The sequence below is a fragment of the Saccopteryx leptura genome, chromosome 3 (assembly GCF_036850995.1).
Source record: "Saccopteryx leptura isolate mSacLep1 chromosome 3, mSacLep1_pri_phased_curated, whole genome shotgun sequence".
NCBI lineage: Eukaryota > Metazoa > Chordata > Mammalia > Chiroptera > Emballonuridae > Saccopteryx > Saccopteryx leptura.
This window is the reverse complement of record NC_089505.1, coordinates 279,006,073-279,022,281: the sequence shown is the minus strand read 5'-3', so window position 1 is coordinate 279,022,281 and position 16,209 is coordinate 279,006,073. Positions and strand designations below refer to the sequence as shown.

At 41.0% G+C, this 16,209-nt stretch overlaps 1 protein-coding gene across 3 annotated transcripts in view; it reads left to right on the top strand.

The window, feature by feature from the left end:
- The first annotated feature begins 11,525 nt into the window (after positions 1-11,525).
- Positions 11,526-16,209, top strand: part of RMDN2 (regulator of microtubule dynamics 2) — a 59,521-nt gene continuing 54,837 nt past the window's right edge. Inside the window, exon 1 of one of the 3 annotated variants that reach the window (XM_066378485.1) lies at positions 11,526-11,941. Coding sequence is in view for 1 of the 3 variants with exons in the window: in XM_066378483.1 (XP_066234580.1) it covers positions 11,869-11,921 (53 nt within the window). In the remaining 2 variants the exon portion in view is untranslated. Of the gene's footprint in view, positions 12,148-16,209 lie in introns of all 3 variants that reach the window. The other 2 variants (XM_066378483.1, XM_066378484.1) reach the window with 2 other exon arrangements.

Sequence of the window (16,209 nt, the reverse complement as noted above, 5' to 3'; positions counted from 1 at the left end):
ACCTTTGATTCTAGGAAACTCGGATGAGTCAGTAGCTTTGTGAGCACTTAATGAGTGGGTTTTGGAGCCTAGTGTGTCTATTTCTTGCCTGCTGGGTGCAAGCCAGGATTAAAGGTAATGGACCACCAGTTTTTGGTTCCGTTATTTCATTACCTACTATCTGAATCAAATGCGAACCTGCATGTGAATGGCCACAATGGCGGCCCCTGGCTTTACATGTGCCTATCTGCTTTATTTCTCAATACAACTTCAAGGCTAGGTCCTTGACTCATCCATGACAAAGATCCTATAAGGTGACTTGTTGGAGGTCATAAAGTAAATCAATTTCAGAGCCCAAAACAGCAACCCAGTTCTGCCTCCCAGCTTTAATCCATCAAAATGCCTAACACAACCCCTGCCACCTTCCTCAGAAAAACTCTTGATAGATTTACATCCTTGTAAAACTTCTTTTTCACTTAAATTTGAACTTTCAAAATGATGTGTATTTAAACATTGTCGACAGTCATTATTCAAAACTCTTCCTTTAAACTGCTTGAAATCTTTATGAAAGAACATTTAGAAATTGAGGTAAAATGATATCTATGAGCTTTTTCTTGCCATGTTTTGTTTTTTTTATATGCCTTTTTAAAAAATTTTTAAAATTTATTTTTATGTATTCATTTTAGAGAAGAGAGACAGAGAGAGAGAGAAGGGGGAGGAGCAGGAAGCATCAACTCCCATATGTGCCTTGACTAGGCAAGCCCAGGGTTTTGAACCAGCGACCTCAACATTCCAGGTCGATGCTTGATCCACTGCGCCACCACAGGTCAAGCTTTGCCATGTTTTTTTTTAAAACAAGAAACTTTCCTTTCTAACCCACAGCCCCATGGCACACTCTGATCTGATTAGATACTTAGTGCTCTTCAGTTCTTCATTTGAGAGGCTCCATGCTTTCTCAAACTGAATCAATCCTGAATGTGGAATCCCCTGAGAGCAGCCAGGCTCCCTAAAGGGAAAAATCGCTGAAAACAAGCACTTTACTCTCAAGCCAACATTATCTAATCTGTGACTCTATTCTCTTATCTAAAAGGAGAAGGTCAAATTCTTCCCTGTTTTCTAGAGTATTATGTGCACTGTCAGAAGCAAGGTTGATTTCTTATTTTTCCCTTTTGTCATTTCAACTTTCATGCAACTATGAACAAAAAAAACGAGAGATTTTGCAATAGCTCATGGTCAGGAAATCTCTTCTTAGATAGCTGTGCTTGATTTCTGAGAATAGTTGTTAGAAACTGAAGCCATAGTTTGAAAAGTAAATTTCTGATTGCTCAAGTGTTTTGAATCTGCAAACTTAATTTCCCTGGTCAGTTATTCCAAATTTACACTTGAAAGTGCAAATGTTTGCTCTATCTGAATACAAATGTGACAGATTATCCCCCAAGGAGTGCTAATAAAGGTCACAGCACATACACCCCATAAGGTCTCTAACTTTATTTGTAGAACCCTAGAAATACTCCTTTAGATGTCACCTGTAAGTATTTAAAAATCTGAGTGACTTCCCTGAGGCCCTTCTAACTCCAAGTGTATGAATTTATAAACATACCTCAGAACTAATGGCAAAGGTATAAATAAACTGTTTTACAAAAAAATAAACAAAACAAAACAGTGGACTTGGAATAACCTGAGGGCAACTTGAAATCAATACTAGACGAAGCTCATGAACATACTTTATCATTTTTGAAGATGTTACATAAAAAAACTTGGCATCACTACAGGCAACTAATATTTTGTTAGTCACTTGTTAAGAGAGGGTAAAATTTTTCTTCTTTAATATTTTTTTTTCTTTACAGGGACAGAGAGAGAGAGAGTCAGACAGCGGGACAGACAGGGACAGACAGACAAGAACGGAGAGAGATGAGAAGCATCAATCATCAGTTTTCGTTGCGACACCTTAGTTTTTCATTGATTGCTTTCTCATATGTGCCTTGACCACAGGCCTTCAGCAGACTGAGTAACCCCTTGCTTGAGCCAGCGACCTTGGGTCTAAGCTGGTGAGCATTTTTTATTTTGCTCAAGCCAGATGAGCCCGCACTCAAGCTGGCAACCTCAGGGTCTCGAACCTGGGTCCTCAGCATCCCAGTCCAACGCTCTATCCACTGCGCCACTGCCTGGTCAGGCTCTTCTTTAATATTTTTAAGTTTTCTTCTCCTACTAAGAAAAAACAAATAATGCACAAGGGGAAAGAAAATAAACTTTTGATTTTGTGAACTAAAAAGTAATTAGCACTATTTTACCTTGAGACTCAGAAGGGCGGCAATGCAAGAATTAGGACAGATCAATTCTGGTTTATTAGAAACCAAAGTTAAGATCATTCACACCCTCGTATTCCCAATTACTTTGCACAGATACAAAAGTTGACCAGTAAAGAAGGCTAATAGGGGGGAAATGATTCATTTGAGTTGTGATATTGGAGGAGAGCTCTACAGATATCCTGGATTACCAGAAAGATAAGAGGATTCTCATGTTCTTTCATCAAATATTTGGTAGTGTCCACTGGATATTCACAACCTGAGAATTGCCCTGTGGAAGAAAAGGAATTTGGCAAGCAGAGACAATTGTGACACAATGCACAAAGTCTGGAGATGACAATAAACCTGTTAGCCAACTACTAACGAGCAGGTGCTGCTCACATGATGATCTCCTGATTTCGGCCATGAGGGCTTTCTAGAACACGTTGGCTTCAAGAGTTGCCAAACAGGAACCAGAGCGGAGAGTGCTTCTGTTGGAAGAGGCTGAGGAAGCAGGGACGGTTTCCTCTAATATTGACAGAAAGGGACTCATTTTCTTAATTGCTCTCTCTTTCTTTGGCAGGAAAAATTGCAGGGAGAATCCCTAATGAAGTACTCAGTTTCCAGAAACAGAATTTCATTTGGTTACTTTCAACATCATCTTTGAACCCCATTTTTTGCATAAAACACCAAAAATGAATAAAGAACAGATTCAACAGTAGTTCTAAAATAAAGTTGCCTAATTTCATCTTTACTTTAGAAATTCAGCAGATCATCACCTTTACTGCAAAATGCAATGTTTCTCCAGGGTGGTCCATGCACTATTAATTCAGGATAATATTTTGAAATGCAAATTCCTGGCCCCCATCTCAGAACTAAAAACCTCAGGGTTTAGTGGTCAAGGAATCTACATAATCAGAAAGCACCCAGTTGATTTGTATACATGTAAATATCCCAGTCTTTCAGTTTGCCACTTTAATGATAAATGCTGTCTAAATGACTTTGTGGGTTTTGCAAAGCAGAAACCCGTGACACTAAAACTTTTTAAGAGAACATATATATTTAGAAAAAATTCCAAACACTAGATAGTAAAATTCTGATGAGAAAAGTAGTTTGATAAACAGCTGGTTTTAGGCAAAATCTAGGTCTCCAAGGTAAAGTCAAAGGTTTCCATTGAATTTCAGAAACTTCACTTCTCCATTCTCAGCCTCCCTGCAGCTCCATGTTCCATGACCCATGACATTTTCTCTCCCTTTAAACTACCTTACCTGATTTAGCTAAATTAAAAAAACAACAGCACACAAATAAAGCAATCACAAGATATAGATTGCCTGACCTGTGTTGCCACAGTAGATAAAGTGTCAACCTGGAATGCTGAGGTCGCCGGTTCGAAACCCTGCACTTGTCTGGTCAAGGCACATGTGGGAGTTAATGCTTCCTGCTCCTCTCCCTCCTTTCTTTCTCTCTCTCTCTCTCTCTCTCTCTCTCTTCTCTAAAATGAATAAATTTTAAAAAAGAAATAAAGAAATAAAAAACAAACGTATTATTAAAATAAAAAAAGATATAGATTACTGAATGTCCAAGAACTGAGGGTAGTAAAATGAATGAGACATGGCCTATGTCTTTAAAAAAATTATTTAAAACATAGAAATTAAGAATTTACAGCATATTTTTTCAATGTTGGGGCATTGCTTACCAAACCTACCCAAGCATTATTTAAAGATAATGTACTTGTGCTATTTCCTATTAACTAAGGGCTGTCACTCAACAAAGTTATATGTTAACTTATAGATCTACCCACAAATAGTGCGTGGAGGCTGGGGATGCTGCTGAACTGCCTCGTCGGAGAATTCTCCCTGCAATAAATAGTTCTGTAGTCCGAAAAGTCAACAGTACTGAGATTGGGAAACTCTGTTCTACGGAGATCAAAAGCCACTCTCTTTGGGAAATCAGGAGACCTTTGTCCTCCTTGGATGTAGCAGTTTCAGTTCCACTGTGGTGGTTTCCACAATGGACTAATAAGGGGAAGTAAGTCAGGAAGGGAAGCCTGCAAGTGAAAACTTTTAAAGTTTGGGGTAGTGATGAGTGTAAGACAAGAATGGAAGCAGGTTGTTAGAAGAATAACCGGTGGTACCAAAGTACTTAAAAGTATCTGGATAGCCCTGGCCGGTTGGCTCAGTGGTAGAGCATCGGCCTGGCGTGCAGAAGTCCCGGGTTCGATTCCCGACCAGGGCACACAGGAGAAGCGCCCATCTGCTTCTCCACCCTTCCCTCGCTCCTTCCTCTCTGTCTCTCTCTTCCCCTTCCGTAGCCGAGGCTCCATTGGAGCAAAGATGGCCCAGGCGCTGAGGATGGTTCCTTAGCCTCTGCCCCAGGCGCTGGAGTGGCTCTGGTCGCAAAAGAGCGATGCCCCAGAGGCGCAGAGCATCGCCCCTGGTGGGCAGAGCATCGCCCCTGGTGGGCGTGCCGGGTGGATCCCGGTCGGGCGCATGCGGGAGTCTGTCTGACTGTCTCTCCCCCGTTTCCAGCTTCAGAAAAATACAAAAAAAAAAAAAAGTATCTGGATCAACTGAAATTTGCCTTTTCATTTGGATGACTGATGCCTTTGAAGCCGTCACCTAAGTCACAATATATTATTTTAATGAAAGATCTTTACAGATTCCACATCTTAAAAACATGGGAAAATAATGACACCTAATATGGTCATAGCTGCATAATGGCAAACATTTAGCAAAGGAAAATGATCAAAGTGACTTTATGTCTAAGGTTGTATTCTTACAATTAAATACTTAATGAAAACCATGTATGCTATTGTCACTCTCTAAAATGTTATTGTCAGTATATAAGGATCTAAATTACTTAAGTACAGCGGTTCTCAACCTGTGGGTCGTGACCCACAGGTAATGTATTGTATAATAAATATGTATTTTCCAATGGCTTTAGGCGACCCCTGTGTTTTGGTCGTTAGACCCCTGCCAGGGTCGCGACCCACAGGTTGAGAACCACTGCTTAAGTAGTTTCTTAACAGTCTTTCATTAATTAAATACAGACATTCCTTCAGGTTTGCTTTGTGGATCGTGAGTGACTGGCCAGTCATTATGTCCAGAAGAAAAGCTCTTCTTACTGCCCTTCTGTTTGAGAAATGGGAGGTTTCCATTAAGAGAGAGAGTGAATGTCATCACTGTTAGAATTGTCTTTTATTATTTTTAAGGAGCATTGGAAGAGTCGTCTTGCCTCAAGTGAGAAAGTCAAAGAGCCCTGTGGCTGAATGGGTTGTTTTACTACAATACTTCATGTATCATAAAAACATTTTGCCTTACTGACAATATTCAACTTTATTTTTAATCTGTCAGAAACAATGAAACTTACTCTGACTCATGAAGTTGACCAGTATATGGTCAAGGATGTCCTTGAGCATTCTCTTTCAAGATGAAAGAAAAATGCAGAATTACTCTTGGCTCTGAATATCTTGATTTCCATTTTATAGTGTATCCAAGGCTGTGCTTTGAACAAGCTGATTATAGAAAATCGGTGTAAGAATGTGACTTACTAAACCTTCCACAAGTTCTCAAGAAATTCTATTCCTATCTTGAGGTGTCATGAAAAACTGCCGATAATTGTTGAGCAAGATAAACAAGGTATATGCTAGAACAAAAAACTTAATTTTTCCAACAAAACAAAAAGTTTCTAATAAGAATTCTGCATGTTAGTGAAGTAGTTATGTTTTTTAATAAATCCATTTAATATTGAATTGCTAAGTATCATTATATAAATATTGTTGCTAACTTTTCTTTGATGCATATCTTTCTATAATACTGTTTCTGATTCATTCGGTACAGGCATAGTGGGTTAACTGTTGTATTTAAGTGATTAATAGTTTATTACACTAATCACTTAGACTTATGGAAATATTTAATAAAATTATCCTCATGCCTTTTCCAAAGAAAGCATTTTTGCCTTGGAAGATTCAATTTAGTCATAGTTATTCTTGAGAAATTTTCTGGGTAATTTTCTTGTGTTCTAGGGAAAGAAAAAAATCTTTAAAATGTTTATATTCAACACAGTATTATTTTTTCTCTTTCCCCCAAACTGTATTCCTACCCTAACCTGAGTATGATAGATCCCGAATAATTTTATGCCCTGTGGCTTAGAGATAATGGTAAACTCCGCAGGAAAACCCTCGTTGGGGTAGATGCCCCAGCCTGGGGATTCTGTCCCTCCTGTAAGAGGAGCGAGGCAAGACGAACTGCAAATAACTGAAGTGGGAGACAGAGACAGAAGAATACCACGTGATGAGTGCTATGAGGTGTTTATGAAGGGTCCCCTTTAAATGTGCTATAACAGACAGGAAAGCCTGGCCCACAGAGAGTGGTTAAGAGGGTTTCTGAAACTGACTGTGTGGCCTGGGACAAATTTCTTCACTTCTCAAAGCCTTGGTTTCCTTACTTGTAACTTTTTAATTTATTTTTTACTTCAGTGGATTGTTGGGAAGATGAAATAAGATAATCCATGTAAAGAATGAGACAGGCACTGAGTATACAACTCGATGATGGTTTTTGCTATCACTGCTATTGCTTGCTCTCCACCCAGTTCACAGGAGAACCTGGAGGTCAGTCATGCCTGGCTGGCTCCTCCCCCCACCCTTGCTCTTTGCTTGCATCTCTCCTTGCTCTCTAACTTGCTCTCTTAGTGCATTCTTAATTTTAAAATAATTGCTTCAGTTATTCAGCAGTAAAATACTTCCTTAACCCCACCTGGAAAAGAAGGTATATTTTGCTTTTTTGAGGTGGGAGTTGGAGATGACATGGTTTTATTAATTATATTTACAAGTCAGCCCTTAATTTAAAAATTAAAAAAATCAGGTTGCAAATTAGAAAATGATCCCTAGCCAGGTAGCTCGGTTGGTTAGAGCATCATTCCTATATGCTAAGATTGCGGGTTCCATCCTCAGTCAGAGCACTTACAAGAATCAACCAATGAATCATAAATAAGTGGAACACTAAATTGATATTTCTATTCTTCTACCTTCTCTCTCTAAAATCAATAAATTAAGCCTGACCAGGTGGTGGTGCAGCGAATAGAGCATCGGACTGGGACAGAGAGGACCCAGGTTCTAAACCCCAAGGTCGCTAGCTTCAGCACAGGCTCATCCGGCTTGAGTGCGGGCTCACCAGGTTGAATATGGGATCATAGACATGACCCCATGGTCGCTGCCTTGAGCCCAAAGGTTGATGCCTTGAGCTCAAAGATTGCTGGCTTGAGCAGAGGGTCACTGGCTTGAACAAAGGGTCACTCACTCTGCTGTAGCCCCTTGGGTCAAGGCACATATGAGAAAGTGGTCAATGAACAACTAAGGAGACTAAGGAACCACAACGAAGAATTGATACTTCTCATCTCTTTCCTTTCCTATCTGTCTGTACCTATCTGTCCCTCTCTCGGTCTCTTTGTCTCTGACACACACACACACAAAAAAAAAAAAAATTAAAAATTTTAAAATGTACTGTAATATAAATTATAATAACTATAACTGATTCCTGAGCTTTAAAGTAAAATCTAGATCAAATTTCTAGAACAAAAAGAAAAGTATATCTTCTCAAGGAATATAGGCAAAACTCATGATCGCCTTTTAGCTAAATAGTTCAATTTCCTTTAATGGTCTATCGACTAAGTTGACAAGTAATTAAAAGATTTGGAAATATTACAGAACAAGGAACTATAAAATAGTTAACTATATTTTGGTAAATGTTATAGAGCTAAAACAAATTTGTCATTCAGTTGCTTCCTGGAAATAAAACCACTTGGATAAAATCCAAGAACTAAAACAAAACAAAACAAAAAGCCTAAATCACATATCTTACTATTATACAAAGGACTACAAATTTCTTAATGTTTTGCTCTTGAGTGTACATATTGCTTTCACAGAAATGTTTTCAAATATTTGTCTAATAGAGTTTGTGCAGTGCCAGACACCAAGGATACAAAAATAACTGCATCCTTGCCTTTAGATGTTCACCAGCTCATGGACGCAGCAGTCCCTGGATTAGCAGTAGTAATACAGTGTACACGGCAAACGTGCTGGAAGACCGCAGAGATGAGTTTTATATTCATTTGTACTTTTTGTCCTGTCATAAAAGTTTTGATTGGGTATGGATGACTGTTTCTTTGGGGAGGAGGAAGATGTGTAGAATAGCTTCTTAAGGGAAGCAGACTAGACTGGATGAGTTCGTTTTTGACAGTTGTCACAAAGGGTATTCCAGACACTGAGAGCAGCCTGAAAAGGACACAAAGACTAGAAAATGGGTGGCTTGTGGAAAGAGTATAAGGTGGTTTGGCTATAGCTAAAATATAGAATGATGTCTGGTGGAATAGTAGTGAAAAGCTACAAAAGTAACGGGGGACATTGTAAGCCATGGGTGTCAGATGATTGAATTGTAAATGCTATGCTAGTTGTGATGAATAAAGTGTCTTATTTTGAGCTGCTATAAGAAATTACCAACTAAACGGCTTAAGTAATAAAAATTTATTGCTCACAATTCTAGATGCTGGAAATCTCAGATCATGGTGACATTATGGATGGGTTCTGGTGCGAATCCTTTTCTAAGTGGCACACAGTTGGCTTATTATATCTGTTGGTCAAATAAGTTTGTAAATATGATATATATGTTTGCTCGCTTACAGTTTGCATTGTGTGGGGGGGACAGGCTGTAAGCAGGCTGGGTCGTTATAGCCTGAGGCTTAATTTTAAGACTAAGCTTTTCCCCACACCCTTGACCATTGCTTGATGTGGGGTGGTGCACTCTCATGAGGAATCCCATTATGCCTCAGATAAGTGACTTTGTATCAGAGACTTCCTTGTTTGTATGTTGGATTAAAGGTTTTGATTTCTACACTATAAAGTGGGGCAGACTGGGAGCTTGCTCTTTCTCGGTTCCTGAGTTTAGCATTAGAGAGGAGAGCAGAGAGAGAAGAGCAGAGAGAGGCCACGTGGAGGAGAGAAGAGGCAGCCAAGATGGTGGAGTGCTGAAGGAGAAGCCAGTTAGTGCAGAGTTTGTGCAGGGAAAAGGAGATGAAGAACAGGTGAATAAGGCTGGTGAGGTAGAAAACTTTGATTCTAGGAAACTCAGATAAGTCAGTGCTTTGGGAGCCCTGAATGGAAAGGGAAGTGTTTTCCCACTATGTGTATTTCTTGCCTGCTGGAAGAAATACACATAGGATTGTGCAAGCTAGGATTAAAGCTAATGGCCCACCAGTTATTGGCTCCATTGTTTCATTACTGACTGTCCGAATCAAATGCGAACCTGCATGGGCCAGCTGGCTGTGATGGTGGCCACGGCTACTGGCTTTACAATATCCTCAAGTGGTGGGAAAGAAAGAGCTCTGGTCTCTTACTCTTATAAGGGCAGTACATTCACGTGAGCTCCAACCTCATGACCTAATTATTTCCCAAAGGCCCTACCTCCAATACCATCACACTGGGGATTAATGCTTATATACGAATTTTGGGGAAACACAAACATTCAGTCCATAACAGACAGCAACTTTGAGATTCCTAGTGGTTGTTTTTTTTTCTTCTTCAGAAGCTCTCCCCCCCTTCCCCCGGAGATTTTTTAAGCTGTACACTTCTATTAAGGGTGAGGGGAGTCATTTCTTTTTTATGTAATCCCTATAACAGTGTCTGGTAAAGCTAGCTTCTCTCTTTGCTACTTAGTTTTAACTTTACCAAAGATCAATGGCTACCACTATCTGAGTTTCCACCTCTCAGTTAATTTTTACTGATCAAGGAACAGAATCATTAGAGGGCAGGGAGAGAAACTGATGTTACATAGGAATACAGGAAGAGTCCAGCTATTTTACCCTACTTCCTAAACCTGAAGAACCAGTTGCTATTAGCTTTCCAGCGATCAGCTTCCTCTTGGAGAAGAGTTGGTAAGGCCCTGTTCTCAGCCCACACCCCATATGTGTATTGAGGACCTTTTCTGTGCTGTGTGCTAGGGTTCAGCAGGCTTCTTCTGGGAAAGCTTGAATCTCAACGTGTTTTTTTCTTTTTAAATTGTTATTGAGATTAGAAAGAGAGAAGGTGGGGGATGAGAAACATTGATTTGTTGTTTCACTTATTCATGCATTCATTGATTGATTCTTGTATGTGCCCTGACTGGGGATGGAACCTGCAACCTTGATGTATTAGGACAAGGCTCTAGCCAGCTGAGCTACCGCCACGGCCTCAAAGTAATTTAAGCTTCTTTTAAGTATTGAAGAAACAGTAAAGTTTCTTTCATAACTAAATCCTGTTTAAAACAAACAAACAACAACAAAACACAGAACCATTATCACCATGCATGACAGGTTTATATTATATTGTATTCTGGTGAAATAAAGCAAATTTAACATTATGTTGTAATATCTTTGCAAAACATAATAAAAATAGTATTGAAAATGGTTCATAGAAGGAAGTGCTTTACTAGTTTCAAATCTTAGAGGTTAAGATTTGCTGTCTTCCATAACATAACTTAATTTTAATAAAATTACTATGGCTAGACTTATTTATTCTTGAATGCAGCTTGCTTAAAGTTCAAAAACTGTCGCGGAGACAATGACTACTCTGAGACCACACAGAGGGACCTAGCGGAGTCTGCCTCACAATCCCCTATACAGGTTTCATGAGATTAGCCCCTACTGCCAGTCCTTACAGGTATTTTCTGATACACACAAATAGAAGCAGAGATGACAATGAGGAAGTCAGGAAGGGGAACTTCTTTAGAGCAGATTAAAGGGCAAGGGAAGTAGCTCAAATGTCCCCATCTACTGATTAATCAGAATTGCTAGGTCTATCCCTATTGTACTGCATTCAGTACTTTTGTAAGTAAAACCACTGTGGCTTTTCCCTTAGGGTACTGAACTTTGTCCCTGTTCTATGATCTTATTCAGGAACTCTACAAAAAAAAAACATATTATGGTCTTAAAGATCCCATAGAATTCATATCAGTAGATTGGTGTATGGATTGTAGAATTAGCCTTCTGATTTTATAGTCCCCCCCCCCCTTTTTTAAGAGGAGTGTACCCATTTTTAATTCCATCTGGTACATTGCTGAGGAATTTAGTAACCAGGAGTTAAGTTCTTTGCAAGCTTAAATTTAAAGCTCAAAGTGAGGGAAATACGGAAGAGAGTGAGTGTGCAGCTAAGAGTTTATTTGGAAGAATTTTATTGTCATTATACAAACCACAGAAAGTGAAGCTTACATCTCAAGTGTTAAGCATCTGAGAAGATTGTGGTTTTCATCTAGAGACAACTTAGAATGGTGTGGGGGAGGGAGAATAGGTTGGAGAATGTGATCATTAAAAGGGAACAGGAGTTAAAATGAAGTGAGGAAAACGTGGCTGTGACCATGATGACTAATTAGTTGAAGACATCTGCATTTGACCATGTCATGCACAGGTTGTGCCTAGAAAGGGGCACAAGAAGGGTAATCCCAGGAGCTGCAGTGATGGGAGGGAACACGCTGGGCGGTGGACAGGTCGCGCCGAGCCTCCCGCGGGGCTGGCCGCAGTGGCCCTGAGCCAGGGCGCCGGGGGGACGGGCTTCAAGGGGAGGTGGCATCCGGGCAAAATGTCCCCAGCGGGCCGAGGGGCCAGGCGGAGCGCAATCTACTTTAGTGTAAGGTAGCTGGACGCCCTCCCAGGTGGGTTAACACCCGGAGCCAAGAGGCGGGACCCGAGGGACTAGGGGCCGCGGACTCCTCCCCCGCGCCTCCGCTATTTGGGTCAGGAGGCGACGGCCGCTGCGCTGGACCTCGGTCTCGAGGGCGACAAGACTGCTGTCCGCGGGCACTCCCCTTCCATCTGCCCTCGGTCTCTGACTGCAGAGAAGCCCGCGAGGCGAACACAGGTGCGTGCTAGGTGGGCAGAGGGCCGCGCGGCGGGCCAGGACGCGATGCGACCCGACCCGGGGTGTGCGGTGGGCTGAGGCAGCACTTCCGGTGGCCGGCACTGCGCTTCCGGGTCGCGCGGACGTGCTGCGGCTGGTCCTCCCGCTGGCCAGCGCTGCTGTTCGTTCTTCCGGCGGCGGAGCGGGCGCCCCGGCAGCGGCAGCCCCGTAGGAAGCGGGCGTGTGGGGAGCGGGCAGTGTGCCGCTTGGGCAGGCACGTCCGTGCAGACCCGATGAGCTTCCGCCCAACACGCTTGCTCGCCTCTCACTTCGGCTCCCTGAGTCAATCTTTCAGCCGCCAACAAACGTTTTTGTCTTGGTTTGCTCAAAACTCGGAATTTCTACCTATATTACACAAAACAGATTTTCAGTGAGACAAACATTTGCAAATAAGTCAAATATCAGATAGCCCTTAATTGAAAAGAAATCATAAAATAGGAAAAATTAGGAAAACCTTATGAAATTTGAGTGTTAGAATCCACTTAAAAGTTATCAGTTGACCCAGGTCGCTGTGAGGAATCTGATCACTGATTCCAAGTCTCAGAGCGATTCGTTGGGAAACTTAAAACTCAGGCTTGTCTGTCACCTGTAATGTTCCTATAGCCCTCCTGGAAAAATTTTCTTACATCTCCTGACTTTATAAATTATATATTTTATTTATTTCCCACTAAGAAGCTGCTGATGAATTAAGTGAACATCTGTGCTAGATATTGCAGAGAGCATAATTAACTTAGTAAAGCATAATTTTTATCTAAAAGTTATTTTAAACTAGAACATAAAAAATGTTTTCTGAAGTTAATCTTTTACGACTGAAGAAATTTTAATGTAGATATTTTAAGATTTTGATAATTTCAGTAGAACTCTTGATTCTCATTTGCAAGTAACCTTTAAAGTATTACCATTCATTTTAGATGCCAAAAATTTATACTAAAATTATGTCTGTCATTTTCCACTGTTATTACTAGCACCTGAGAAACTGAAACTTGAAACAGGAATAATACTTATCAACTGATTATCAAGTCAATAGATTTTCCAGATTATTGTGTTTTTATACTAACATGCAAATATATACTAATTTGATAATTAAACATAAAAGTCATATAAATGATATAACAAATTATGCTGCAGGCAAGCGTTTTGATTTATTAATTTTCTACATTAGTATTTTTGAGTGACATTTTTCAAATTATTTGGTTAGAAGCATATTATTTTATACTGATATAAAATTTAAACATAGCTTCAGCCTTTAGTCTCTAATAGTGGTTATTTAAAACCAATACCCGCTCTGTTGATTCTAGTTTCTTTTACAGTTGATAGTTCTGAAGTCATCTCAGCTCTGAACAGTCAGCATTGTCCTTCACGTCTTTGTTGAGGAGTTCTAATCATCATCATGCATCAGTGCATCCAGTAGTTATCAAGGGTGACAGTTCTCACTTCCTGCTTGATGACCCCTGAGCACACGACCCGATGTTGTGTGCCTCAGTTTGCTTATCTGCAAATATAGAAAATAATAGGACCTGCCTCAAAGAGACAGTTTGGGATTGCTATAATCCCTAAGAAAGTCAAAATTTGACACTTTTTTTACCTGTTTAAACCTGATACCATCTCAAAGATAAGATCTCTTTCCTAAGTGTATTTTGACTTCTATTTATTTATTTACTAAATGAAAAAGAAATTTTAACTACATTATGTTTTTGAATGTAAAATTCAAGGGAGGCCCAGCAGGAATGATTCAAGAAGCAATCAAATAGATATTTCTTTTAATAGGCCTCAACATCATGCTATGAATATCCTGCCTTAGTTTTGTCACTCAGAAAAAAGAGCCAAATGATCAAGCTTAATGCATGACTATTAGATATATGCAAATGTAAGTCAGGGGCATATAGTAGTTTTTCTTGTATCTATCGCCTTTTTGCAATAATCTTTCAACATAATTTAGTTTTGTGATGTAATTATTTTGAGGAAATAGCATTTAACAACTAATAATAATGCCTTACAACTTCACCTGAAGTTACAAATTTATTTGAATCTACTGCTGATAAGTCACCTGGATGGAACAGGAGTGGACAGATGATTAGACTTACAATTCACAATTATATCAATAAGGTAAAAATATTTTTGCTTAAAAGAAAATTAATTCTGGTCCCTGACCGGTTGGCCCAGTGTGTGGATGTCCCAGATTAGATTTCTGGTCAGGGCAGATAGGAGAAGCGACCATCTACTTCTTCCCCCTTCCCCCTCTCCTTCTCTTTCTCTCTTTTTCTCTCCTCCTCTTGCAGCCATGGCTGATTGGTTCGGGCGCATTGGCCCCAGGCGCTGAGGAAGATTCCATGGAGCCTCTGCCTCAGATGCTAAAAATAGCTTGGTTGAGAACATGGGCCTAGATGGGCAGAGCATAGGCCCCAGACAGGGGTTGCCTGGTGGATCCCGGTGGGGCACATGTGTTCTTTGCCTCCACCCCCCCCTTCACTTAATTAAAAAAGAAAGAAAGAAAGAGAGAGAGGGAGGGAGAGAGAGAGAAAGAGGAAGGAAGGAAGGAAGGAAGGAAGGAAGGAAGGAAGGAAGGAAGGAAGGAAGGAAGGAAGGAAGGAAGGAGGGAGGGAGGGAGGGAGGGAGGGAGGGAGGGAGGGAGGGAGGGAGGGAGGGGGGGGGGGAGGGCGGGAGGGGAGGGGAGGGAGGGAGGGAGGGAGGGAGGGAGGGAAGGAAGGAAAGAAGGAAGGAAGGAAGGAAGGAAGGAAGGAAGGAAGGAAGGAAGGAAGGAAGGAAGGAAGGAAGGAAGGAAGGAAGGAAGGAAGGAAGGAAGGAAGGAAGGAAGGAAGGAAGGAAGGAAGAGTATTGGTCTTTCTCTTTCTCTTGAAGGCAGGTAAATTACTTGTGAATACGTTTTGATCCTTAGAGGCTCATTCTAACGCTATTTTAGGGCAAGTCTCAATAACCCTAACTCTAGGGTTAATTAAGCCTATTTATAATAGGTTACCAAGGCATTACCCTTCTGTATTCCCTAATGAAACCCTAATATATTTCATAAGCATTGTACACTCTGGCTGGTGGGAACCTGAGCATTTCCCAGTTCTGTGTAATCTTGAGGAATAGTTAAGCTTGTAGTCCCTGGAAATTGTTCTTTGCCTGGCCTGATGGGGTTTCACTCCACACGTGTGCTGACTGGTATTCAATTAAAGATTCATGGGGACTCCTGTACATATTTCTGGAGTTCTTTCATTGTGTACTTCCCTTATCATCAGTACTTTGCCCCACAAATTGTAGGTACTTCAGTTTTTCTGAACTCTGATCTCCGTTTAATTCAGTGAGACTACCAGACTCTGCTTGGTTTTCCCTTTCCAGTGCCATAGTCCAGAAATTGCCTCCAGTTGTAAACCTGGGGAGATTAAAGAATTTATCTCCCTTGTTTCTTTTTTTTCAGGGATCATTGGTGGCAGTGTTGTAATAAGTAGCTCCTTGAGAAAGTGTCAGAAAAACAAACCAAAAAATTTAAAAATTTAATTTTCTATAATAGACAGTTTACCATTATTTGTAACATTTCTCCCAAGTTGCTAACAGAATTTAATACGGGCGTTTATCTTTCCACAAAATAGGGAAATTGATGGGAAAACAGCTTTAGGACTTCAATGTCTGTAAAAAAAACCTTACTATATTTTACTCTAATCATGTAAGTTCATCATAGTTCTAATATACTTATTGCCATTTCAAAGTCTTCCTTAAAGATTAGTTAAGATGGCCCTGGCCGGTTGGCTCAGCGGTAGAGCGTCGGCCTGGCGTGCGGGGGCCCCGGGTTCGATTCCCGGCCAGGGCACATAGGAGAAGCGCCCATTTGCACGCTTCTCCACCCCCACCCCCTCCTTCCTCTCTGTCTCTCTCTTCCCCTCCCGCAGCCAAGGCTCCATTGGAGCAAAGATGGCCCGGGCGCTGGGGATGGCTCCTTGGCCTCTGCCCCAGGCGCTAGAGTGGCTCTGGTCGCAACAGAGCGATGCCCCAGAGGGGCAGAGCATCGCCCCCCGGTGGGCG